The sequence below is a fragment of the Corvus moneduloides genome, chromosome 2, assembly GCF_009650955.1.
Source record: "Corvus moneduloides isolate bCorMon1 chromosome 2, bCorMon1.pri, whole genome shotgun sequence".
Taxonomy (NCBI): Eukaryota; Metazoa; Chordata; class Aves; order Passeriformes; family Corvidae; genus Corvus; species Corvus moneduloides.
In genome coordinates, this window is record NC_045477.1 from 29590980 (window position 1) to 29618918 (window position 27939).

A 27939-nucleotide genomic window follows, 5' to 3' on the forward strand; every position below is an offset into this window, starting at 1 on the left:
ATAGAAATTTTCATCCCTTTCCTAAATGCTGGTTTTCTGGAGGAAATGTGAAGAAATAATGAGAGTTTTTAGAACATTAAATGAAAATGGAATATTGTAAAGATTACATATTAATCTACATAAACTCTTCTTCCAGCTGGTGGAGTAAAGTGGTTTTGTCTTACGTGGAGAAGGTGGAGTCTGTAACGATAATTTCTTTAATGGGATTTGCAGACAGCTGAGGTGGGAGGTGCGTCCTCCTCTCTGCTACCTTCCTAGAGCCCTGTGTCTTTTAGGGCACGTTCCCACATGTTCACTCACCTTAAAGGTGTTTTGCCTGGCTTGCTCAGCTGTCTATTTCAAAATTGCTTACATGTTGCTTTCCAGAGGAATTCAGAGATACAGAAGGAGAATGATTGCTTCTAACTTCTAGATTTCAAAATCAAAATAGTAGAAGCTTAGGACTTTGATTGTGTATGACTTCTTCTGTGCTGTACAGGGTCTTTTTGAGGGGTAGGCTGCTGGCAAGATACTTCTAAATCAGACACACCTTTGGGTTGGGCTATTTTGGAAACTAAGTGATTAATGAGGCTCAAGTATGGTCTGCTAGGAACAAGTGATTTTATTTTGTGTTTTTACATGTACTTTGATCAGCTGATGCAGCTGACTGACAGTCTCCTCTGTAAGTAACTGAGGGTGGAGGAGTGGTGACCTGCAGTGAGCCTTTCCTGACTTCTTTCCAAAGTGGGGATTGCAGGCTTTCAGGCAGCTAGACAAGAGAGAAAAAGGGACGTGATATGGGGGTACCTTTATTTGGGGAGAGCAATCCCTTCTATTCCCGGATCTGGAATGGACTAAGTCAGAAGCTGCAAGGCAAAAAATCCTGGGATAAACATCTGGATGAAATCTACTTACTCCAGCAGAAAAGGTACAGTGCACTTCAGCCTTCTTGTCTTCCCTTTCTTCTGCTGCTCTCCCTGTAGCTGATTCTCACTCTTTCCCCTTAGGCTTTTCTGCCAGTAGATAAACTTTAAACAACCCTGGAGCACTCTTGTCTATCAGATTTCTTCTTTCAAGGTGGAATGCTTCTGAGTTCCAATCTTATCTGCTTTCACAGGTAGATTTACCAGGTTGCAATTGAATTACACTGAGTGCAGGACTTCAGTCACAGATTAATAATGTATTCTCTTGTCTTTCCTGCTTCATTGGTAAAGCTCACAGGAAAATGCATGAAGGTTTGTTTGTAATTATTATTATCATTATCATTATTACTGTCATCATTATCATTAACATTATTATTATTATTAGGAGTGTGTGTGAGGTATAGGCTGCAGTCAGCTGAAATAGTGGCGCTTTTTTGTGAGGATTTTGCTTTCTGTTTCTCTAAAGTTTGCTCTAACTGTGGGATAGAGTAGGCTTAATGTTGTTGAACGTTTTGGGGGTCAGTCACCTTCTGGGTCAGACTGTGGTTGCTCAGCCCTATGACCTGGGTGTCAACAAGTACAGTGACTCCTATTAGACCTTAGGTTATCCAGAAGATGCCTGTGTCTTCCCAAGCGAACACTGAATCAAGGCTGTTTGTTACTGCTGTCCAGAGTTGCTCCTTCCACACACAGAAATGTAGGACTATTCATGGAAATACAGCTGGATCTGGTTTTCATTGTCATTTCTGCATGCACAAGTGCTGCAGTACTCAAATAACAAATTGCTTCCAGTTGCTTGTAAAATCTGTTTTTTCTTTCGACACATAACTCTGAACATCTGTGGGGACAAAATCTATCTATACATATGTATATGTATATACACATATATGTATAGAAATATGCAAGGAAGCATCTTAAGAGGGACAAAAGTACATCTTTAGGGAAAGAACTATATAATGATCTAACTTCTGACCAAGTAACAAAGCCTGTTCCAGTTTGCTTCAGAGCAGTGGGACTTAAATACACTTAAAATGGGAGGGACAATGGGAACAATAGTATTTCTGTGGAATGCTGAAGTGTTTACATTTTGGTGTGTTCATGAAAAGCATCACAGGTAACTGAAAAATAAGTTCTCAGCAGATTCTGTAAGATCCAAATGAGCAGAAAATAGAAGTCCAAATATATTAATATATTAAATTAATTATATTGATTATATACTAATAATTAATACCAATAAGCAGTAAATTGTACTATGATAATTTTTTATGATTATAACACTATCTTCATATTTTTAAGCCAAACACGTAGAAAGAAGCTCTGCTGATCTCTATCTAACCTCCCACTTGAAGCTGAACTATTGCCAGCAATAGATCACATTGCTTAAGCTCAGTTTTGAAAGTTTCCCAGGACAGAAACTCCACCACAGCTTTAGGTACCTGTTACAGTGCTGTAGTAACCTCCTAGTGAAAAATGTTTTTTTTCTTTTCCTAAATATTCAACCTGAACCTCCAAAATCATACATTTCGATGATGTTCCAGTCCCTTGTTTACCATCTCCTGTTGCCAAGAAGGGTTTGGCCCCTTCCTTTTGGTTGCTCCCTTTCACATTGGCCATTTGATTGCCATTGGACCTTCTCTTTGCTCATTAGTCCTCATTAGTCATGGTGCTACAGGCCCATGAACATTTCGGTTCTACTTGGTTCCATGTTGGTTCCATGTTGCTACTGACAGAGGAAAGCAGAAAAATTGTTAGTCATATAAACCCTTCTGCATAATCTTCTCTTAGATCACTATAGTGCAATCCCACTGGCCCCAAAGTTAACTTTTCTGTGTTTCTTTACAAAATTCTCTGTAAAACACATGTAGTGGGTACAATATTCACTGTCTGTGAAATCAGGGTTGCACTGGGACACAATTTTCCCTACCATTTTAGGTCTATATGTTTCCCACATGTTTCAGCTAACACAAATTAGCCTTTTCCTATTTGGTCACAAATTACATGGTGCCAATATGTGAAAACTCTTTTCCTAAAGGGGGCAGTTCTTCCTCTTATTATCCTACTCTTTCCTTTCTTGTCCCCAGAGATGCTTAGAGTTTGAGGAGAAAAGAAATGAACATTTTGCAGAGGACTGGGATGAGTTTAATTGCTTTCACATTTTTAGTTATGTACAGATAGAAAAACACAACAAGAAGACCTTCTCTGGGGACTTGTGTATGGGAACTCTTCTCATGAAACCTCTGCTTTTGTGGAAAAACTGTTGTAAACCAAAAGGGCTTTTGCTGCATCCTGTCATTTTGTGGTATAGAACTGCAGTGTTGTGGCTTCAGCTTGAGTTCTTCTTAGTGAAAATGGTGTTGGAATACATACAGTAATTAGTAGTGATTAAATTCTACTATTGTCTTATTGAAAGCCAGTGGTAAACATGTTACTATTTAGCTGGTGTTCTCTAATTGCACAAAGAAAGTCTGCGAGAGAAGAACAAGGCTTTTTTTCTGTCTGACAACTGGTGATAATACCTGAAAACTGACTCATTTGGTAGTTGTCACCACCTGGCATTGATATTCATTCTCTTTCTTTGTGTGAAACAGTTATTTGAATCTTACTAGCACTAGATCTCAGCATTATTCACAGAGAGGGATTAATACTGCACTGCATAATATTCCCCCAGGGGAATCCAGGTTCAGAAAATGCCATATAATCTCCTAACCTTATAGAGGATTTTGAGTTTATTTGGCCTTAATCTTCTGGTTTCTCTCTATTGATGACTCTCCTTTTTAAACAGCCTGTAGCTCAATGTGGAACCCCAGGGACAGAGGTCACATCTCATATGTCCTCTCTAGAATCATCTTTGGAAGCAAGATCTGGGATCTACACAGCCTGAAGCATATGAACATAAATCCTCGACATAATTCATAAAGACAGAGAACAGAGAGATAAATACTTATAAAAATTTGGGCCTGATAGAGGTGAAGAAGAATCACAGGTCTGTCACTGTGTAATAGATCTTCCAGAAATTATTTTCAGTGCAAGAGTTTCTAAGGAAACACGAACAAATTCCTCCTAGAATGTGGTTTTAGAAATTCCACCCTATGAGAATTGCACTATTCATAAAAAATAAGCAATATATAAATTAGAGCGAGTATATGGTTCCAGTACCTGTAAAATTATAACAATTATGTAGTATTTTTCCTCCTGTTATTGCCTGTATCCATAACTCTGATTGATAAATAGTAAGTAACACATTAGAGGTGCCTGGAACAATTTGCCTAACTTGCAGAGAGCTATGGTCATTCCAAAGATGCCACAATAAAACCTTTAGTTTCCAAATTCTTTGGTGGCTCTTTAGTGTCCCAGACATATTAGTGAGGTGCTTTGCTTACCCTGAAAACAAATGTGGCACAAATAAAAAAGCAGCTCAGCCTAATGCTGGTAAACTGGATTGTTGAAGAGTTGTACAGGGACACAGAGAGCCTCCAGCTTCTACATAAATCTTTCTCAAGCTGGTAGTGAATGAGATGTCCCCATAGTTTGGCTGTTCATTTGTCTAAAAAACATGACTGGGTTTTCAGCCCAGAATTTGACATAGGATTGTGCTGTCTTAAAGCCCACAATGCCTGTAAGTACTAATTAGTTCCTTTGCACCCAAAGGTGACAGTGAAATAAAGATGCCAGCTTCCAATTCCACTTAATTTATAGCTTGTTGCAACAACAGTGCTTCTGAGTAGTCAAGATGCACAGAAAAATTGGCTGAAAAATCTGCTGCTGCATGTAACATAAAATCAAAAGCATCAATAGCAGCATTTCTGATCTTTTCTTCTGCTGATACACCTTCATCCCAGTGGAAGTTTTGAGACTAATAATGGTAAATGATCTCCCTAATTTCACAAGTGCAAATGTCCTTCAGAATCCGTGTTTCCCCAGCAATGCACAGACATACACACACCCAACCTCAGCCTAAAATGCATCTCAGGCTCATAGATTTAGGAAGTTATTTGACTTCCTAAACTTGGCTATAGGTTTCCTTTTGAAGAAGAAAACATGAAATTTGTACCCTGAAAAAAACCCACCCCACACTAAAAAGCCGTTAGAAAAAAATGATTAGACACGGGGTAAGGAACAGAACCTGGAATAAAACTGCAAGAAAATCCCTGTTGAGGAGGGCTGGAAGTTTTGATGCAGAATGAGGTTATACATCAGAGAACAAATTTGTTTTATGAGAAATTCAGTGATAATATATAACAACTAACAACTTCTGAACAATTAAAACAGTTCTAGCATGAGATTATTCTTATGATGGTCTCAGGTGCAGAATTAGGAAAAAAAAGAAGTTAAAGCAAGGATAATGCCCTGCTGGAAATAACTGATAAAGATTTCTACTGCTTTGTGTGGTAGATAGCTAAATATCTGAAGGGATAAGAATTCCCTATCAGTTTCTTGTCTAGTAACATTGGCAATTATTAACCTGTTTAATTTATTTTCAGAGAAGCTCTGTTTACTCTCAGCTGAAGGAGCTTTGACATACATGAGCAAGGGGTTCCAGTTAATTTGCTGAGTCTTGCTGGCGCTGAAGAAATTTGCTGACCCTGTTGATTGTCCAAGCCCCTATTATCTGTCTCCTTTTCACTTCATGCAATTATTCCCTAACTCCTTCTTTGGCATCTTGCTAGGTGATTGCTTTGATCGTCTTTCAGCTGGTTAGCTTCCTCTGAGCAGCCCTCTGCTCTCCTGAAGGCTTTCATACATTTACATGCACGTGCTAGCAGAAGGAAGGGAGAAGACGAATCTCCCCTGGCAATTTCATGATGCATTCTGGACCACGGATATTCTGAGCACAACAGGGAAAGAGGAGAAAGCTAAAATAATATCCTGCTGATGAATTTATAGCTAAGGTTAAAATAATTGCTTTAGAACCTCAGTAACTGACTCTCTATGGGAATAAAGCTTGAAGCTGGAAGCAAGCTTAAATTAAAGCAAACAATAGGGAAATTCCATATAGTGAATGATGGAAGTTGTAGAATCTGAAAAGGGAAGAATAGAAAGAGATGTTTCTTTGCATTCCTGGTGAGTTCAGTCTTGAAATAGAAGCTTCAGATTGGTTGTTGTCCAGACAGTTCACATATTTAATAAATTTCTCTGTTTTGAAAGAATAACCATAGCAATCCAAATTCTTCTTTTTATAACAGAGTTAAGACTTATTTACTAGTCTTTGCATTCTCAACCTCTCCATAAGTGAAACGAGCAGGCTGCACTCCAAAGTGCTTAAGAAGCTGTAAACCTAAAAGCATACATATAACCAGCAGAAAGTGCTTGTGAAATCTTTAACCTTGTTTAGAACTACATTTTACATGACTCCCTCAGTCAGAATCTGACCTACATTTTATCTTCTCTTTGTTTCACAATGGATTTTCAAGTGTTCCTGGTTTTGCCCTCACCTATATTGGAAAAACAGCTCACGGCTTCCCGAGCACGTCATTGAATCACCTCTGAAGAAAACTGTCCAATAGTAACGCATGATGAAGGCTCACTAAATGCCTCCACTCAGACACATGCCTTAGCTCAGTGAGAAGAACTCAGGAGCACATCCAGGTGGATACTGTAGTGGTTCTCATTGCCCATCAGAATTACTGGTTTGCTGTGCAGCTGTGCTTATCCTAAACTGATCCTCTAAGGCAACATCCAGTCTGCGTAGTGTTACAAACTTAACTTAGCTGGGTAAATCAGGAGCTTAGTATTCCTTGATTCCGTAACTGTTGAAGGGGATGAACAGGATTAGAACAGGAGCTTAACTTAGATGTGCTGAATTATCTTCTCAAGGTGTCTAGAGATGTCTGCTGAATCATTTTCTGAAAGCCAGCCTCACCATTCAGTGACATAATGGTACTTTACAGAAGCTAAGCATCTACTGTAGGCAGTTCTGTTAAGACACTTCAGTTGCAGATTTTGCCAGCTGCTGCTTTGTCACAAAAAGGGGCCCAAGTAGTAAAATGCAAAATTCGTGCTGTGTTTGATCTGTCAGGAAGAAAGTTGGTTAAATATGCAGAAGTTAAATAATTGAAAATGTTTTGAAGGTTCTAAATTCAGGTGACTTCATTTAATCTTTTATATTAGCAAATTTGGTTCCCGTCGTTTTTGATATTTATATGCTGAGTACATTGCTGTAATGTATTAAAAATTAGCTGATAATTAGAACGGTATGTTTTAAATGAGAGTAAAATGTTTCCCCAATTATGAGACAGAAAATTAAACAAGAGCAAAAGCATATGCTAGAAGCATGTAACTCATGAAGCTTTGAGACATCGCAGGCAGTGTGCCATGATATTTGCCAACATTTCTGGGTTCCTCTTCTGGCTTGCTCTTTGGCCTGAGATCTCTGGCACTTAAAGCCCAGTTGAAGGTTGCTACAATAAGAAGAAATGTTTGACAATTTTGCCCTCAGTTTCCAAAAGCTGAGCATAGTATTTTTAGGTGCCTTCCTTGTAGCACTAATGTGATTTAATTAGTTTACAAAAACTTTGGTAATTTTTGGGAAAAAGGTACTGTGTTTGTGTCCTCCCATGTCATCTCTTGCCCAATCCTTCTTTCTCTCTGAGGTCATTTGAGGGACAAAGGCCTACCCAGTAAAGCATCAACATACTAATTGTAGCATTGTTTATACTATTGAAACCCCACCTCTTTCCCACTTCCTGCCTCTGTAACTTATATTTTCCCGGAACACAAAGTCTTTCTCAGCCAAAACAGTGGCAGAGGTGGCAAGCTGACTTTACTAACACTGAATCTTACGACTTTTGCTTGGAGTGCCTCTTTATTTAGTTCCTGTTTGTTTGATCCTAGATGCAATCTCCTCATCAAATCATCTTGTCATTAGTTACTAATGAAACTGACGCATGAGTAAGCTATAGAAGGAATACTTCCCTAACTAGGAGTGTGAAGGACACATAAAAATATCTCAGAATGGCTCCCTGATTTGTTGAGGATGGTTCTTTTTATCCTGAGTGTTTTTATTTCTCCTCTGCTCTTCAGGGGTTTTCTAGTTTAGTTTCTAGTAACTTAGATAATGGGGTGTTTTTGGTGACAGGAAGTGCTCATTTTGTGGAATGATAAACATGATGTTCAGTTATGCTTCTATTACTTGTAGCCCATGTCCATTAATTTACACTCACACAAATGACTTCTACTGATCTGTGTCATTCTGATATTTTTTGTTTTGCTTTCTCCCCCAAGATTTCTCAAGTGCCTAAAGTGTCTTTCCATTACAAACTAGAGCAGAAATCTCACATTTCAAGTGGGTTAAGTCCTGAATAATGGCATATCATTTTTTTTTAATTCAAGATCCTGTTGTCCATAAAAGAATAATTTAAAGCACAAAATGAATATTCCTGTAAGGCACAGAAATCATGTTGCCTATTTTCCTGTTGTTTTATTGTTAAACTGTCCTGCACTTATGATGCATGAGTTGTAAGAAAACATTTTTTGCAATGGGCCATTTAAATTCTCTGTGTCTCTGATGTGGGTTTTATTGTGGCTTATAATAGCGTTATATTCCCAGGTAATGTATTCTCACATCAGTGTTGCCATTTAATGCAAAACACCTATTGCTTTATGGAGTATTTATCCCCAAAATCTTGTAACTAAATAATACCAGAATACATGGAACATCACCAGGAGGAAGCATTTACTGTATCTGCAGGTAGATGGTTTGACTAATGTGTTTGTCCCACATGTTTTTTGGGGGGTGTGTGCTTAAGACAACTATTGGCAGTTGTTAGATTGTAGTAAAGGGATAGACAGAGGCTGGTAGAAAAATGAGGGCTGGTGTTATCCTTGTTCATATCAGCTTGAATTTGTCATTTTCTACTGTAATCCTTTGACTTATTCCACATCACGTGCTACAGCTTGACCTGAGCCATGCTAGATAATTAACATTAAATTAAACATCTTTACTAGAAAACAGCAGGGGTGAGATAAAAGCACAAAATTTTAATTTAAACAAAGACCTAAAATTGAAATCTTCCTGTTGGGGGAAAGGAGTCTCTTTCTATTTCATACTGAAAACTCATGAGACATAAATTTTTTTGTTTGGTTTGAGTGTCTTTCCTCCCCTTTTTTTCCTCCCCTTTTATCTTTATCTCCTGACTATGGGATACTTATAATTCTTTATTTGTATAAAATCAAAAAATCAAAAAGCCCACCCCAAACCACTTTTTAATTTATGAATTACAAGACAAACCTGAAAATATTTAAGGATAACAGAAATATTTACCTCCATTTTGTAGAGTTTTTTTTTTTTTGTTTTTTTTTTTTTTTTTTTTTTTTACTTTTGTGTGGCCAACTCATGATTTTGAGCATTGGCAAAGCTTGTTTGGATGCTGAACAAACATTGCAGGTAACTGTCTTCAGGTGTTTATGCAAACTGATAGGAACATCACCCGAGCCTTCTCTTCTCCAGGCTAAACAGTCACAGTTCTCTCAGCCTTTCCTCATCTGAGAGATGTTCTATTCTCATAACCATCTTTGTGGCCTTTTGCTGAACTCTCTCCAGTTGCTCCATATGTGTTTTGTACTGAAGATCTTAAGACCTGGATGCAGGACTCTAGGTACGGCCTCACCAGAGCTGAGTAGAGAGCGAGGATCACCTCCCTTGACCTGTTGTTTGCTTCCAAAGACCTTGCTGTAGTGAAGTTTGGTGGCTGTACTTATAAATTCTTCATCAAGCCCGAAGGATATACTCAAATAATGCAGATCCTCATGGAAGACTCAAGGACATGCTTCAGCTATAAGTGAACCACTCTGTCTGGAACTTGTTTGAGTGTGTGCTCTTTCCCAGGGCATGAACACATTTCAGTTCTTAAAAATTTCCTCAATTCTCTCAGCACTAGAGAAAAAATAGTATAACTAAGCTGTCAAATTTTTCTCCATAACTTTGTATATGGAAGAACGACATTTCAGAGCTTAGTCTCTTAATTATAGAAAGTGTTGCCGGAACACAGATGGAATTCTTGTTTGCCCTTTTCTTTCCACTATGGGAGCAATTCAGATGATGACCTTTTCTTAATTTACTGTGCTGTGTGAAGAAACAACTGTTTTTTTCTGGCTCCTGAGATAACTGCCTGCTTGCAGGAGGGCTTCAGTGACCCATCATTCACTATTTCTGTGCCTCGTAATGTGAGCTATAAAAACAAGAAACATTTTGGTTGTTTCCCTGTCTTTCCCTCTGCTGCCACCGTACGGTTCAGTGTCATTAAGCCCAGAGATGATGAACCTCAGTGTGTTTTTAGAATAGCACTGCTCTGCTTTTTCCTGTTCTTTTTTTGTGCCTTCAGAGAATACCTCAGATGGCACATGTGCATTGGTGATTTTTCAGTGAAAATGTTCAAGATAAAAACTATCTCGAGCAAAGGACACGCTAGCTCTGGAGAGAGGCACGATGTGTTTGACTTTCTTCCTTATCAGACGCTTTTTCGTGACTACAGGATCTGGGAATCCCCACTCCTCCAGGCTGCCAAAGAGAATGACCTTGCTGCCATTAGGAAACTTCTCACTGACGGAACATGTGATATCTATCAGAGAGGTAACTGGGATTACTCGAGAAAAATGGTTTTCCGTGCAAGGCAAGAGCTTCCTACGATGAGTAGCTTGTAAGTTCGCTAAAACATTTGCATCAGCAGAGTCAGATGATGACTTAAATTGGTGTCAGCAACTTTGCAACCAAGTGAGTTTTCTGACTTGGTTGTGCTCATTTGCTTCGTGCCTGAGGTCGGCCATCAACTTACAAACACCTGAAGTTTCTGCTCAGTTTTCAGATTTTGTTGAAGTGAAGGACAGAGACTGTGCAGTTTTGTGACTGTACCAGGCACTACTGAAGGGAGGTCATAGCACTCCCGTAATTTCCCACCTCAATAAATCTATTTCTGCTTTTGTCCCATACAGTTGAATGTCTTGACAATTCACATACTTCTACTCTTTTTAGGTGCTGTGGGAGAGACTGCCCTTCATGTAGCTGCCATGTATGATAACTTGGAGGCAGCAGTGGCTTTGATGGAAGCAGCTCCTGAGCTTATCAATGAGAGGATGACATCAGAACTTTATGAAGGTAATATCACTGGGGAAGAGGATGGGCAGGATTCCCTGAAGGGGGGGAGAGGAAGTACTACCTGCACTTTTAGGAAATTGGCTTATACTGCTCCTGGTTCAATATGTTGCTAAACTGTTACACAGCTAAACCAACATACAAATGGCTTCTGACCTTTCTTGGAAGGTGGAATTATATTAAACTTGAGTACACACATGTGCAAACATGCAAAGGCCTCGACCAGGGAATTGCAAGGGATTGGAAAGGCACTGCAAGGATATGTACAGTTTGCTTTCTGACATACTCGTTGGTAAAAAAAGGGATATCTGCCTAACCTCCCCTGGAAGGAGAAAAAGTAGTTATTTGGTTGAGAAAACGGGGAATGTGGCCACTGCTTTTGAGGCTAAACTCCTATCCAGATTTTAAAAGAATGCTTCTGGTTGAGTACACAGAAATTCCAGTCTGAATCTCAAAGCCACTAAAATAATAATGATGGGGTTTTAAAAATTCTAAAGCCTAGTTTGAAGGATTAGAGGAAATCTTTGGGAGTTTTTTCTTGACCTTATCTTCATTTCTTATGAAGGGAAGTGTAGTCAATCTCATAACTTTCTGTTTGCTTCCCAGAAGAATGTGGCAAGTCTTGATTTTCAAAAGGAAAAAAAATCTATAAAGTGCACTCTGTTGGGGTTTTTTGGCAATTTGTAAAGTCAGTTTTAATAAATTCATGAACAGATTTAAGTAGAGTGGAACCTCTGGAAAATCTCTAGGACAACCCTTTGCACACAACAGGGATAACTTCAAAGCTAACTCCTTTAGCTGCTGTCCATTTACCATGACTGACATGTGAACTGGGGGCTGCCGATCAGCCTGCAGTTGCTTTCTTGGGAGACAAGGTTTTGTTTCTGTCTCTTGCAGGGCAGACAGCTCTCCACATTGCAGCAGCCAACCAGAACGCCACGTTGGTGAAGGCTTTGCTTAAGAGAGGAGCCAATGCCAGCACAGCAAGGGCCACTGGGCACTTCTTCAGGCGCAGCTCCCAGAACCTTTTCTATTTTGGTACAGCCTTAACTTGTTCCCTTGCTGCCCTAGGAGGAAACCAGCAGAGTAGTGAGGGGGAATGGGGAGGCTTACTGTAGTCTCCATGTAAAGTGGATAAACAGGGGCTCCTACCTCCAAGTGTCGTCAGACACGCACCTTTTAGCATACAGTAAGACTTCCTCTGAGTATGTAAATGTTATGTAAATATAAATAGTACACATTTTATAGATTTGCATGTATGCAAATAAATGCACATATTGTATAAAAATTGTAATTTAGTGTCTTCCTAGCAGCAAATTACTTGTCAACCTTCTTATGGAGGTAAACCCCTGAGAAGAACATTTCTTCATATTAGTGTTTTGCGGGACAGGTCTTTTTAACCTTTTTCACCTTTCTGAGTACTATGAGGAGAGGGGCAGGAAACTGATAAGTTCCCTAAAGTAAGTCTTCCTTTCATCTCCTAAGGCTTCATAGCATGGATAGCTTTCCCTCAACATCATTCAACCTCTTCTACCACCTGGGTTCTTAACGTTATTTCTCCCCATTCCTTTCATTTCAGGAGAGCATGTTTTATCATTTGCTGCCTGTGTGGGAAATGAGGAAATTGTACAGCTGCTCATTGAAAATGGAGCTGACATTAGAGCTCAAGATTCTCTGGGTATGTGCTGTGGGGCTCAGTGAATTGCATAGAGTGGATCTGGACATTTTAATTCAGACTGTTGTCTGTGCATGCAAATATTCTTCTCTCACTAGAAACAGCTGTGGGATGAGGGATATGAGGAAAATAGAAGCCATCAGTCAATTCTCAATCTTGGCACAGGGCTGGGCTATTCCAGATACTTTATCCAGTCTGCTTCCTTCATAGGTAACACTATTCTTCACATCCTGGCTCTCCAGCCTAATAAGACGTTTGCCTGCCACATGTACAGCCTGATACTTTCCTATGACAGGAACAAAGAGGGACCAGGGTCACTTGAACTGATTCCTAACAATGAGGGACTCACTCCATTCAAATTGGCTGGAGTTGAGGGCAACACTGTGGTGAGTTTGTGTGACACCGGTACCTCGGTACAAAAGAGAAATGGAGACCTTGAAATAACATCATTCAGAGCAAGGGAGTTTGTGCATGTTCTTAGTGGGTAGAAGATACATAACAAGATTTTTTTCCAGAAGTCTTATGTAGGTCCCAAAAACCCTTTATAAGAAATTTCTTTATCTTAATGAAAGAAATTAGTGCTTAAAGAATAGATATTTTCCCCCAATTTTTGAGGCATTTGAGTTAAAGAGGTATTAACAGACAGATTTAGACAAAGCAATTTTTTGAAAGGCTCACTGAAATTATTGTCTTGGTTGTCTAGATTTCATTATTCTAAAGGTGACACATGGGAAACCTCTTCAGGTATCCACAGGCATTTATTAATAGACAAAATCTTAGCATTTAATGTAAACCCTCATCCTTCCACTCAATGAAAAGCAAGGGTGGTGTTTCTTCTTTAGATTCACAAGGGACAGGATCATTTCCCTTGTCACACGTCTCTTTCGAGAACTTGTAGAAGAGTATTAAAACATTTTTTTTTCTAATCAACATGTAATTCCATCTGAAGTCTATTGTCAGGAGGTATAACTGTGTCAAGTAACTTTAGCAGTTTGATTAGAATTTAGAGTAAAAAGCACTCATCCTTTACGTCAAGCATGAGCTAATAATCAAAGAGGAATCAGAAAAATACCTTCCACTTCTTAACCTGCTGTAATTGTTCCTGGGAGATATGGGAACCTCAACAGCTACCAAGTTCAAGGAAAATATGTCATAATTAAGGGTTTTTAAGAACTTTTTTTGTTCTCATTGCAAAGACATGATATACTGGAAAGCTTCTGATATCCTTGTCTCCCTTCTTTTCTCCTCAGATGTTTCAATACCTTATGCAGAAGCGGAAGCAGAATCTCTGGTCTTTTGGCCCCTTGACCACTGTGCTGTATGATATCACAGAGATTGACTCCTGGGCTGAAGATCAGTCCTTCCTTGAGCTCATTGTATCCACCAAGAAGAGAGAGGTACCGTGGGCACCTTATGCTTTCTGTGTGCAAACCGTGGGGATCATCAATGGAGAGGAATGATGAGTTCGAAGGTTTGAGCTCACTGATATAATCCATAGAGCAAGGACCTTGTACCACGAGCTGCAGAGAATACATGAAGTGTAGGGGTTTATTAATGATCTGGCTACATCTGATGCTTTATATACAGTTTCTTCTGAGGTGTGAAAATTACAAGTTATTGAAAGAACAAGTATGAACAAACTGCAGAAAAGGGTTTTCTCTCACTAGGCTCAAAGATACACTAAGAACCTGTAGAGTAGCTCTAGCAAGTATCTTCCTGTAGCTATGGTACTGATAAACTCTCACAATGTCCCTGTGAGACAGGAGTGCATTCAGAAATCCTAAACTGGAGTGCGTTTTGGAACCACTCATTGTTATTATTCCCTTCATTTAATGACAGGTTATGACTCAAAACAAAGTGGGCAAATTACCTCTGCTGTAGGGTCAAAAGCCCTATAAAGGGATTAATAAGACAAAAATAGCAGAGTGTAATGGCAAGCTTTGATAGATCTCCGTAGGACTTTCAAGGTACACAACCCTATCAGTGGTAATGACCTTAAATAATCCTAACAGGACAGGACATGAATCAGAAGACACTTCAATTAGCACAGTTCTGCCCATCCTGTATTATTTCCATCTATCAAAATTTTGTCAAACCCTTCTAACAAAAGTTTGAGCTTCTGGAGAGCTTTGCTATGGAGCTGCTGTCTGTGGAGGTCTCATTTGCTCTTACGTGAAATCCTCTAAATTTCTGTAAGTGGTGATACATATGGAAATCCAGAGAAAAGCAGTCCATGTCAAAAAATAGAACCAGCTTAAAAGTTGTCCACTTTAGAAGACTAAACCATAATCCTAAAAAAAAAGCAGAATATTGTGCCTCACTCTTATCCCAAAACGTTCATATAGTGCATGCAGATCCAAGAATCCTAATTTCAGAAGATACGGTGTGCCCAAATATCAAGAGGTATAACAGTCCATTTTCCAGAATGCTCTTACATATGTGCATTTGCACTTTTTTAATGCATAACTAGTAATTCGTTTTTGCATTTGATATGTTTGGCCCAAAATGTTTGCTGTCTCCTCTAGAAGAATGCCGTGTGTGACCCTATCCCATCATGCCCTCCCTGTTCAATATTGGACTAGAGGAGCATCTTTAACCCCCAGTCAGAAGTGGGTTCCTCTTGTATTAAGGGGAATGCATATACACAGAGGTATTAAGATGTATTTTATGATCTTGAAGTGGAAGAAAAGTAAAAGAAATAGAAGGGAACTAAGCTACAGGAAGATTATAGTAAGCTTCAAACTTGTATCATCCCTATGAAAATGAAATTTACTCTCCTATGCAAAGAATTCGAGAATACTGGCTCCTATAGAAACCAGGACACCTATAGGTGGATTCTCTCTCATGCAGTTTTAATCCTTTAGGATATTTCATAGGCCATTCAAGAGTTTTGTTAGAGTCATGTCCATTTATGGGAACATTTCTTGCACTTTGCTCACTCAGCAATTTTTGGCTGACTTAGAGGAAACAGGGCATTGTAGCAATAGAAGAAAAACATCCAGAGTGCAGTAAGAAGTTTTTCTTTAAAGTAACCCAGTCACAAAAATTTGACTTACTTTACTTTCTTGCTTATTGCAATAGTCCCCTAAACAAACAATAGAAAGTAAGTCTAGAAATATTTAATAAAATGTGTGGCTCAGATTCATAAGTAAGTTATAAAGTACACCTGTCTCTTCTACCTATGCTCTGTCAGTCTTCTAGTATAAGCTGAAGGCTTGATATAGATGATTCAGTTAATTATCACCCAGATAATAAGGCAGAAACTTAAAAGGTAGTATTTTTACATAAGCCATAGAGCATTAGACAAGTACAAATATCTTTTAGAAAAATGTTTCTGTTTTCTTATTTTAAAACATCTGATAAAAAAAACTTGTGTTGTTTTACTAACAGGAATATTCTGTCCTACACAGAGGACAAATTTATTCCAGTATCTAACATGCTTTTCTTGTACTTCTCACTGGTACTCAAAAGCTGTTCTCTGCAGGATATATTTCTTTTTTCCAAAGCTCTTTATTGTCAAACTGAGCAAATCCAATGCCCACTAGAGCATTCCACTTTTGCAAAGTAAATTCAGTTTTCTAATGCCGAATAGGGTAGATGAGAATAGTTTGTTAACACCCTCTCAGGAAAATTTGTGAACGATGTTTATAAAAAATGCACTTTTGGCAAGTAATTCCTTCTCTTGCTCTTTCTCAGGCACGCCAGATCTTGGACCTAACACCTGTGAAGGAGCTGGTGAGCCTGAAGTGGAACATGTATGGTCGTCCCTATTTCTGTTTCCTGGCCTTATTCTACATCCTCTACATGGTCTGCTTCACCATGTGCTGCGTCTACCGGCCTCTGAAACCCCGAACAGGCAACAGAACCAGCAGCAGGGACAACACAGTCTATGTCCAGAAAATGCTTCAGGTACTGTGACTGTAGGGAGTCAGAGCCCCATTGGGCAATTCCCATTTAACCTACTCAACTGGAAAGTCCAAGCCTTCCCCAGTCCCCAGCTATTGCAGCTGTCCTCCTCCCCTCTTTCGGCCAGCTGACCTTTGTCAGGGAGGAATAGGAGGTGGGCTCTGTTCTCCACTGCTGGGGCTGGGGCTGGTTCCTCTGGCATTGCCAGGACTACTCATGTTTATTATAGTAAAAATACGTTTTCTTCTCCCCCATCCTCTTTTTAAATTAACTTTCACTTTCTTTAAATTCTAATTGTAACTTCCATTAACTTTTCTTCAGGAGTCATACGTGGCATATGAGGATGAGCTGAGGCTGGTGGGGGAGCTGATCACAGTCATTGGAGCTGTAGTAATTTTGGTTCTCGAGGTAAGAGAAACAGTGAGCTATACAGTTTCAAGTTTCATCAAGGCAGATTTTACTTACAGACAAACATGAATTTGTGCTCACTACTTGGTAGGGCTTATTTGCTTAGGCTGAGTACTTCGACACTTCAACACAATAGATATTGCCAACAGTGTCTATTAGATGAGACAGAGAATGTGACAATGTCCTAGTAAGACTCCAGGTGCGGAAGAAGCAATTAGAAGGATTGGTCGCACTCTCAAATACTGTCTGCAGGGTAATCCACAGTTCCTGTTAGCGCCATCCATGGTCCAGCTGACTCCCAGATGTTGCTTCACCCAATACCCATAAATATCCCTCTGTTTAGGGGTGCTGGGTGAAGTGATTTCTGTGCATAAACAGAAAAGTTTATATTTAATTAGAGATCAGTTACACTTATGGACTTGTAACAGGAGCCTTTCTCCACCATCCCCCACTTGATTTTATTATAATAGGAAATAGATTTGTGAGAAAACTAAAAACACGATGACAGGAAGAACTGAAAATAAAACAGGGCTTGTAAAGAGCTTTCTGCCTGTGTGGCGTACATCAGGCACAGTATCACCAGCTGGTCAAAGGAGGTGGTTGTCCCCTCTGTGCTCTGCACTGATGTGACCTCAGCTTGAGTGCAGTGTGGAGTATGATATGTTCCAGAGGACAAGTCGTTCTTCCTGTGCTTAGTCAGGACTCTGGGGCTAAGGCTACAACTAGCACAGTGTGAATTATAACAAACTCCTTTGATTCACCAGGAAGGTCTTTTTTTCTTTTTTACTGAGGCACCTCTCTGCGACGTGCCTCTCAATCTGCCCAAGCATTCTTAGATTTTCCAGCAATCTCTGTCTCATCCCAAAAAGGGCCCACCTGACTCAACCATTCTGATTTTAAAGTAATGTAGAAGTTGATCCATCAAAGGAGATGTGGCTAAGAACTTGTGAATGTTGGTGGTTGCCATGACATTTAGTAATATGATGGAAACTCTGTGAGTCCTCAAGTTAATAGGATGTCTTTCTTAGATTCCAGATATCCTTAGAGTTGGAGCAGCGAAATACTTTGGGCAAACAATCCTGGGAGGGCCTTTCCACATAATTGTGTAAGTACAGAACACTAAGTCTAATAAATATATTGTCTCTCATTTTCCCCACTGCTCTCTTTTGCCAGATGAGTTGCTTTCTCCATGTTTTTAAAGTATTCCTTCTCTGGATTTCTTTCTCTTAATGACTTGACTGATACTTCCTTTACTGAACATTTTTTCACTGTCTCTTTTTCTTCGCAGCATCACATATGCCTGCATGATTCTGGTGACCATGGTGATGCGTCTCACCAGCACGACTGGGGAGGTGGTGCCCATGTCCTTCGCCCTGGTGCTGGGATGGTGCAATGTCATGTACTTCGCACGAGGCTTCCAGATGCTCGGACCTTTCACCATCATGATCCAGAAGGTGTGAGACACAAACAAATATGGGCTATTCACACACATCCTGACACCTCTTTGCAAATGGGGAGAACTGTAAGAATACTTTTTTCTCCCTCAGGACTATTTGCTTAATTTTGCGTTAATGTCAAATGAACAAGTTCTTGTCTGCACAGAGCATTTTAGAACTTTCACATTCTCTCCTTAGTGCAAAAGTTTCCTTTAGTCCACTCATGGTCTTAAAATCTGGAAAAAGATTTACATAGGGTGGCACTGTGACTTGGTGGAGCACTTGGGCCTTATGGCGGCTCTGTCTTTGCTCTACAGATGATATTTGGAGATCTTATGCGCTTTTGCTGGCTCATGGCTGTGGTGATATTGGGCTTTGCATCAGGTGAGTCTACAAAGAGAAAATAATAATATGTTACCCCTGCCAGCTGCTTCGGTATGAATTAAGAGTGTGGGTTTTGATTTAATCTCTGATTGCCCTCTGAATATCTGGAAAAGCTGGTGATGATGTTTAGCTTCTATTTCTCTGAGCATGGTCACTTTCCCAGTACTGATTTCTGTTCTCATGAGTTTGGTTTTCAATTCTTGCTCTTTCCAGGGTAATAGAAATGAATATAATTCAGATAATTCCATATATTTTTAAGTCAAGGTCTAAAAACATACTGCATTTATGATATTTGTCTGTAGAAAATTAGATTAACACACATAGTTTTATCATATCCTTGAGGATGAAAAGATCACTACTTTGAGAAATAAATAAACAATCAAAGTAATTTTGGGTCATTTTATCATGGAGACCAGTGATTCTAATCAGGGATTTGTCCTTGCGTAGAAGCACGTGCATGTCCTGCCCGGACTAATTTTTTTTGTGTCAGAATCTCTTACAGGATTCTGTTATTCCTCCTGGAATGTGATTCCTGTTGTTAAACTCTCTCTTTTTCTCCCAATTCCTCTCCTCCAGCTTTTTACATCATCTTCCAGACAGAGAACCCTGAAAACCTTGGGCAGTTCTACAACTATCCCATGTCCTTGTTCACCACCTTTGAGCTGTTCCTCACTATCATTGATGGCCCTGCAAACTACGATGTGGACCTGCCCTTTATGTACAGCGTGGTGTACTTTGCTTTCGCCATCATTGCCACCCTCCTTATGCTCAACTTGTTAATTGCCATGATGGGTGACACCCACTGGAGGGTGGCCCACGAGCAGGATGAGCTCTGGAGAGCCCAGGTAATCTAGCTCAAGTGGGCATTCCTACATTATTTCAAATAGCAGCTAGAAGCCCATCAGTCTTTCTTTCCAGCCTGTGTCTCCCTAGATGTTTGTTCCCTACGCAGGGAATCTCTTGTTAAACAGAATTGAAGTTGCATCTTGTTTTTGCAAATCCCATTTCTGTATAACTGAGAGTTAAATTATAATTATAGGGATTGACTGAGGGGGTAATGTTCATAGGAAGGCCAGGAATGTCCATTGAAAGAAGTTGGCCTGACTGTCTTGGTCAAAAGGCAAAGAAATGCAACCAGTTTTATAGCTAATCAACAGGAAATCCATCTCCTATACTTTTCTGTGAGAAAGCAGTCAGACAAATGGTTAAACATAGTCATGTGGCCACAGTGGTAAGTTCTGATGATAATTAAAGTGGGTGTAGATATTCTCTTCTCTAGCTTGCAATTAATTACCCTACTCATTGCCTTGAGGTATAAAAGGAAAGAAATTGAGCAGTGTTTTAAGATCACCACTACTTCTTCAAAACATGTCACAGTTAGACCTAAATTAGTGACTGCCCTATAAGAAATGGAATACAGACTCTATAATTTTTTTTAATTACATGAGGAGCTGTAATAAAGTACGGTATGGGTTGGTGTTCATGAAACTAATATTTTTGAAAGAGAGTCTTGTTATTTTTCTAATTCATCTGAGTTTTCTCTTTTTTCTCATTCCAAAGGTTGTTGCTACTACTGTCATGTTGGAGCGGAAACTGCCACGGTGCCTCTGGCCCCGCTCAGGAATCTGTGGGCGGGAATTTGGGCTGGGGGAGCGATGGTACCTCAGGTGAGTTCTCTTGGCATGTGTATGTAAGGATCCAACCAGAAGAACCCAAAGTATGGATGTTAATAACGAGCCTTTTCAGTGGTCTAGGGAGTGTTTGAAGTGCTTTCCTTACAGAATACAGACCCCAATCTCTTTTCTGTCTCTGACTGATAGATAGACGAGCACTGCCCCCCTCAGAAAGCTCTGCTGTGCATTTCCTTGTGAAATCAACTGGTGCATTCTCATCCAGTAGTCACATTGGGCAGACCCCAGAAACTGCACAGGTTATAAGACCTGAATTTTTCTTTCAAACTTCTTATAATGACTATCACTGAACTTCACTGCTTTGCTTGGTTGGCTGTCCCTGTCCCTGGGATGCATGAAATGGCAGAGGCAGTATTGATCTATCAGGCATTCAGAAGCAATGAGTTGCCCTGTGAATGACTCAAAATCAGAACAGGAATAATTGAAGTCAAAATTTCTTTCTCGTGTGAACCTAGTAAATATGTTATACTTCGCGATGACTGTGTTAGGTGGCAAAGGCACAGGTCCAGGATTTCAGTTTATGCATTGAACTAAAAAACTGTCTGTAGTCAAGATAACACAAAATTCATCATTATTTCTGATTTTAATCAATATTTATGCCAGGTGAGAAAAGATTTAACTTTTGGGCATTTGCATTTTCTAACTGTGCCACCTTTTGCTGATAGAGCCAGAAGGGGGAGTGGTGGCTATATGAATCATAGAATCATAGAATATCCTGAGTTGGAAGGGACCCACTAGGATCATCAAAGTCCTGGTCCTGCATAGGACCTTCTGCAGTTTTTGCAGACAATTGATCCTCGTGGATTTTCAGATTTACTGGGCAGGACAAGCAGACCTAAAGTGGTGCCAATATGCAACACTTTCAGTCCAAGGCGTGGAATATAACAATATACTGCAAGAGCAATGTCCCAGAAGTTCACTGGGAATAACTGGGAATGCCAATTATTCACTGGATGCTGTGAGAAAAGAGTGTTGCTGTGATTTAGTTCTGTCAAATCACATGGATGTTCATTATATATTTGTGGGATAGCAATTCAGAAGACAATCGATAAGTAATGTAGAGAAGGATTGGTGGAAGTGGAGCAGTTAAGTAAAAGTTCAGCCAGAGATGAGTGACATCCTGAGGCTAGCAGCCATAGAGTATCAGAGGAGGAAAGTCAAAAACAGATAGAATAAATGAATATATGCATATATGCAAGGTCTGCAAATTGCTTACGGCTGGCAAAATGGAAAGGGCAAATCACGACCAGGAAATGAGTTAAAGGACAAGAAACCACGGGCAGACATTGGTACTGAAGTCGATGGGGATGAAGGTCTAGGAGATAACTGTGCTAGTAGCCCCTAGCATCCTGCCTATAATCAGTTACCTGTGCAGATTTTTCTGGAATGTCTGTGTCAGTAGGCCTGTTTTTTGGATGGGTTTGTTGATAAGCTGGTGCTTTCCTACTTCGTTCAGTTTATATTTTTTAATCCTCTTACAGAATTGAAGACAGGGTTGATCCCAACAAACACAAGATGATGCGTTACACAGAGGCATTTAAGGCTCAGGATAGGGATAACTATGAAAAAGGGTCAGAAAAGCTGGAAACCAATGGCGACACCCTGTGCAAGAAGGATCTGTCTGCTCTGTCACTGTCACGGAGCACATCCAGAACTAGTTCTCACCGTGGCTGGGAGATCCTGAGGCGCAACACCTTCCGCCAGCTTTGTGGAGAGGTGGGGCCTGCCGTGGACGAGGAGGTCTATGATGTCTAAGAAGCCTCTATTTTCACGCCACCAGATGGATCCCTTTTGCCACGACGACAGTTGTCTTTTACAGCTGCTCATACACTCCCCATCATGCCACACACATTCATCAGCCTTGAAGAACCCTGCTGGTGAAGATTTTGTGAGCAGTTCATGGCATCTGTGCTATGATAAAAGAATGCAGTTTTTTCTCTCCTACTTCTAAGTGTCTCTGCAATTGCACTGATTGCACCGAGCTGGTGGGCTTGTTGAGCTGTGTAATGCAAATGATCAAAAGAAGCCTGCAATGGGATTTCATCCATTTACGAAGAACTGATCAGTAAGCCCTCTTCCAGACTGTTACATAGAGTATAATCTTTCCCCCCAGTTTCACAAAATTGCAATGCTCTCATAGCAAAGAATGACTGAAGTTCTGATTTATGATTTGGTACAGAAGAGAAAAAAACCCCAAACCCTCAGAAACCCCACAAACCCTGTAACTGATCTCAGGAATGAAGGTAGTTGTTGACACTGTGATGATTAAAAAGGACTGTAACTACTGAGCTGGCATTCAGGGCCTGACAGATGTTGCCCTCTGAAGAAAGGCGGTCTCCATTAACTGCAGTTTCAGCATTTCTGGCTTAGCAGGACTGTTTTGGTTTGGTTTGCTTGTTTGGATTTTTTATTGGTGATGGATGTTTTTGTTTGTTTGTTTTAATTTTTTGTCACATGAATGCACTTTAAGCTTTTGAGAAGAAGTGATTGCTACTCCTGTGAGGATTCTGAAGTGGGAACTTCTTTTCAGATTGAGAGAGTGTATGAGCTGGTTAGGTGACTTCCAGCAGTGTGAAATTTCAGCAGAGATATTTATCTCCAAAGTAAGCTAAAGCTGGTCTTTTGTTTTCTGTGGAAGAATAGGTTTCCGGACCACAGTTCCCTGACTTATAACTGAGCCATCAAGGTTGAGTAGTGAGCTCCTATGTAACACGGAAAGAAATGGTGAGGAGATGTTGCATAGATGAGTAAGAGCTATTGCAGAGACAGTTCAGAAACTGGTATTCTCTCTCTCTGTCTCTCTCTGAAAGTCTAAAACTATCCAGTAAACAACTGAGGCACCCACACAGATCCCTTCCAGGCATGATGCTGTGCCAGTCTGTCGGATTACCATCTGCCTCAGGCCACTTTAAGAAAAATGAAGGAATATTCAGAGAAATGGGCAGTCATTTCAGGTTTTATTTGTATCCTCAGGAGTGTGGAGTTTCATTCCAGTAGCAGAAGTTAAGCAGAAAGCAATCCACGGTCTTAACATTTCCTTCCAACAGGACTAATAACAGCAACTTTGTTCTTTAAGAAATTAAAGACTATTATCTAGTGCTAGACTTTGAGCCAAATCACCCTGTGATAATCAAAGCAGACAATGAAAAAGCTGACCCCAGTGGACTTCTGATTGTATTGAAATATCACTGCGAACCTCTCCCACACCTTCTCACTTGCAGGTGCTGTAATGAGTATCATGATCGTTGCAATCGTATGTATTTATTTAAATGGCCACTTTCTCTTACTTGAATGTATATTTTTTTTGTGCTCCAGTGGAAGACAGACAGAGGGCTGTCACTCTGGAATTCAACTGTATGCTTTTGAGTTGACTCATGTTATTGAATTGAAGGTGTTGCCTGGTCTCAGTCATTGAAGTGCTGTCCGTCCTTCCCAAAACCTTTGGCCTTCATACTGGTGATCTTTGGAAATGGGGGCAATGTGATATGTTAACCAGAACTGTGAAATGTTGCTCTGATTGTAGATGAATTTTATTTCATAGCGAATAGGAAATAGGAAGAAGGGGAGAACTGATGATTTCCCCATGTCCCCATCCTATCCTTGGCCCCAAATACAGTAGAATTTTTTGAAAACCACTGAAACACAATTATGATGGAACCATGTACTGTCATTTCTACAGAAGAAATCCCCCATGTGACAAAATAATAATAATAATAATAATAATAGTAATAAAATTAAAGGTAGTTTGAAGTACAAGCTGTGTAAGCCCTGGTTCTGATTTTGCGTTCTTCTTCATTGCTGTAAATACTGAGAAATTTGATCTTGCAAATTAAAGCAATACTTTGACATTGCAGGAGGCAGAACATAACTAATTTACCAGTGCCAGGCCTTTTTTGATTTTGGTACCTGTTCTCCATAAAAAGAAAAGAAAAAAAGCCAGGAGCAGGTTTTCTTAAGGAAGTGCCTTCTTTCATAAAATTGCATCCTGTGATAGTTAGCTTTCAAACTCCCTGCACAGAACCCCTGCATACAGCAGCATCAGAACTGTGTAATTGATTTTCTGACTTTGGAATTGCATAATATAAATAGGATAGACAATCATAGAATCATAGAAGGAAGGGGCTTTTAAAGGTCATGTAACCCAGAAACTGAGCAGGCACATCTTCAACTGGATCAGGTTGCGAAAGCCCTGTCCAACCAGACCTTGAATGTTTCCAGAGATGGGGCATCTATCACCCTTCTGGGAAAACAGTTCCAGTACTTCACCACCCTTGTTGTTAAAAAATTTCTTACTGGCTCCTATTGGAATTTGACTTCCAGTTTCCTAAAACAACTTGCATATTAAAAAAAAATCCTGGAAAAAGACCTTGTGCAAAAGTGGACAGAATATTTTACCAATAGTAAATTGATCCCCCAGTCTTCTGTTGATGATCAGTGATGGAGACCATTTTATAATAATTTTATATATTTATATAATTTATAATAACAGCTACAGAAGAAAATTAGAAGTGTGAAAATTCAGCAGATGTAATGGGCACACCAGTTGTCGGAAATACTAAATTTAATATGTCATTGTGGAATACTTAGCCTCTTTCATTAGGACATATATACATGAAGTGTATAATCATGTAAATCTCAGGTGATGAAGTAATGGGAGGCACTGGAATAACTTTTGAGCTGTTTCAATGCAGTCTGGCTCTGACTCAGCAATAGCAGTGACTGCCGTCACACAGAGGCAAAGCACTTTCGCTGTAATATTCTGCATGAATGTGCTGCTTCAAGATTTGCTTCAAGTTTTGTGCTTTTTGATGTACTTATATCCTAAAATTCTGAAACAGTATTGCTATTCCTTGCTGTTGCAAGGTGTCTTTCCTCTCCCTCCTAACAATATTGCAATGATTTCAAAGCAGACATTCCTCCCCTCCCTGAAAGTGCTAACCTCAAACTGTCCTCTACGTTACTGAAGTTTATGATAATGTGATGAGAATGAATGTTTTGATCCAGTTGCTTGTAGTTAAATGAGGTGTATTTTGCCGACAATAAAAATATGAAGTATCTTGACTGCTTCTTTGTGTCTAAAATAAATATCAGGAGCCAATGTTTGTGTTTTCTTCTCTAGTAGCAATCACAGACATTAGCTGGCAATTTGTTTGTGTTGTCCACACTAAATTTTTTTGACTAAATCTGTTGTTCCACAGCAATCCACTTCAGATATTTCTTTATACAAAGTTCGTATAGAGTTCCAAATGCTGATTTCTGGTTCAAGCTATGAACTATCAAGGCCCTGTTTTTTAAAGTCATTGAGAGTTTAGCGAAAACTGCAGGACAGGCTCTTCAGATTAGAAGCTGTATTTTCATGTTCGTGGAATGATGTATGTTGGGCAGTGAGGCAACTGTCCTTGCTGTAGCTGCTTGCAATAAAATGCACATATATACAGTTTTCTCAGTAATGCACATGCAAAACAGATACAGATAACCCAATTTTATAATGTGCTGGTGTATAATCATGGTTCACTGAATTTGATGTTTACACCATTTCTTAAATTATTACTGTGATTCAAGTGGAGTTTTTGAAAGCTTCCTAAATGGGAATAAACCAATTCAACAAACACTTGGTTCATAGAGGGTTAGGGTAACACTTAGTGCCATTAACCATTGATTTTAAGAATAAGGTTATCTTTATCTCTGAAATTATAGCTTTTTAATCAAGCTCTCAGCTGTGCACAAAGAACTCTTTGGCAAGAGTTCTGTCCTGCCTTGAGAAATCTGCAAGCCAAGACAAGAAACTAGTGAAGATGCAAGCAAGCATCTCTGAGACGGGACATATGAAAACCCTCTGGTCTTGCTACTGTTTTATGCTTAGTTGATAATTGCAAATTTTTTTCTCTCTGCTGCTCCAAAAGAAGCATGCTCTACCATCATCCCTCTGCATACATGAGAACCTTGTCCTTGGAACACCTTCCTACTCATTAATCAAATGCATTGGTTGGCTGAAGTTCTCCTTTTATTGCGAAGAATTAACTGAGACTGTTTGTTGGAAAGAATCAGTACTAGGAAAGAAAACACTGCTCCCTAAGCCCAACCAGCCTATAGTATCAGAATAAATTATTCTTTATAATCCTTGAGAAGTTCTAAGTTAATCTAAAAATAAAAACATCAATAAATTCAAGCTTCTAGGGGGCCAATATCTGCAACGCATACTAATGAACTCTCTTATTGGTGTAGTCAAGCCGCTCTGACAGCCACTTGGCAACACCATACTATGCATTGTTCTGTCTGGGTCATGGATGGAAAACTGAAGAGAAAGTGCTTGCTTCCTAGAATTCCCCAGGAAATAGCTGGGCAAATAATGAATTTTTTTGCATTTCAACTAAAAGACAGTAAAATGACAGAAAGAGGTTTTAAGGAGGTACAAGGCAGATGCAGCTCCATCTATGCTGCTTCTGCACATAAATGTCCATAGTGCTTCCTCATATTATCTCTTAGGACAGACATGGAACAGAATCCAATGGATTCAGGTAAGAGTTGGTTCTTTTTTCAAGCTTATGGTCCTGTTAATTTGCTTGATCTCCTGGGGAAAGTGCCCTGGACTGTTAAAGTAATAGAAACTGGCTCATTCTAATGTGATACTCTGGAAATACTGCTGAGATGCTTGAGAATACTGGCATGCTGGTTCCTCCTGTGTCTCGGTGTTTGGGATGGGCCTCACCCACTCCCACTGGTAAGACTGCATGATATCTCACATATGAAATAATCAGGAATGGATCATAAATGTCAATGTGCAAAAGGCCAGCTTCAAAACATTGTGTCAACAGCTGGCACTGTCTGTGGACAGCCTGGACACACATATCTGGGTGTCAATCTCTTCATTCTAAAGCAGCTGACCTTTAACAAATACTGATCTCACTGGGGCAGGGCTGATGGAAGGAGTGGCTCACCAAATAGCAGATGGTGATCCTAGCTGCTCTCTTGAGCTTAAAGCATTATAGTTTCAACAGACTCATGGTCTGGTGGAACCTATGCTGAAAGAAGACATGTAGTCATTCCAGGATTTTCAGTTGTGCTAAGATCTTTAGCCACCACCTTTTCACAACCAACCTCAATGCTCTCCTCCTATTCTCTGTGTAGGGCAAGGATAGGATATTTTGAAATGCTTTTTACATAAGGTAGCAATGTGTTTCCACCTCTTCATCACTTCAAACAGGAGTTACCATTTATGTCTTCGTTTAACATTTTTCCTTCAAGATTATTTGACGTGTAGCCTTGAACAATGTTCAGGTAAAGCAAGAATCACTGGAAGTGAATTTTGAGTGTTTTTAAGATGACTTTCCAATATCAGTAGTTGGTGAACTGGGTGCTAGGAGAACCTGAAGGAATATTACCTTGGAAAGCTACAAAAGCAACCACCATGGTGCTTCTCTTTAATCAATCAATACAGACAAAGATCTCA

The 27939-nt window shown here is 39.7% G+C and overlaps 1 protein-coding gene across 1 annotated transcript; it reads left to right on the plus strand.

Annotated features, from left to right (window-relative positions):
• The first annotated feature begins 291 nt into the window (after positions 1-291).
• LOC116439390 (transient receptor potential cation channel subfamily V member 5-like) lies at positions 292-25550 on the plus strand. Its single transcript, XM_032098853.1, has 15 exons — positions 292-907; positions 10373-10470; positions 10870-10992; positions 11887-12027; positions 12569-12667; positions 12875-13050; positions 13915-14061; positions 16361-16573; positions 16892-16978; positions 18007-18083; positions 18267-18432; positions 18732-18798; positions 19375-19643; positions 20359-20465; positions 21971-25550. Exons 1-15 carry the CDS (start codon positions 777-779, stop codon positions 22242-22244), a joined length of 2175 nt encoding a protein of 724 aa, XP_031954744.1. The 5' UTR covers positions 292-776; the 3' UTR covers positions 22245-25550.
• The last annotated feature ends 2389 nt before the right edge of the window (positions 25551-27939 follow it).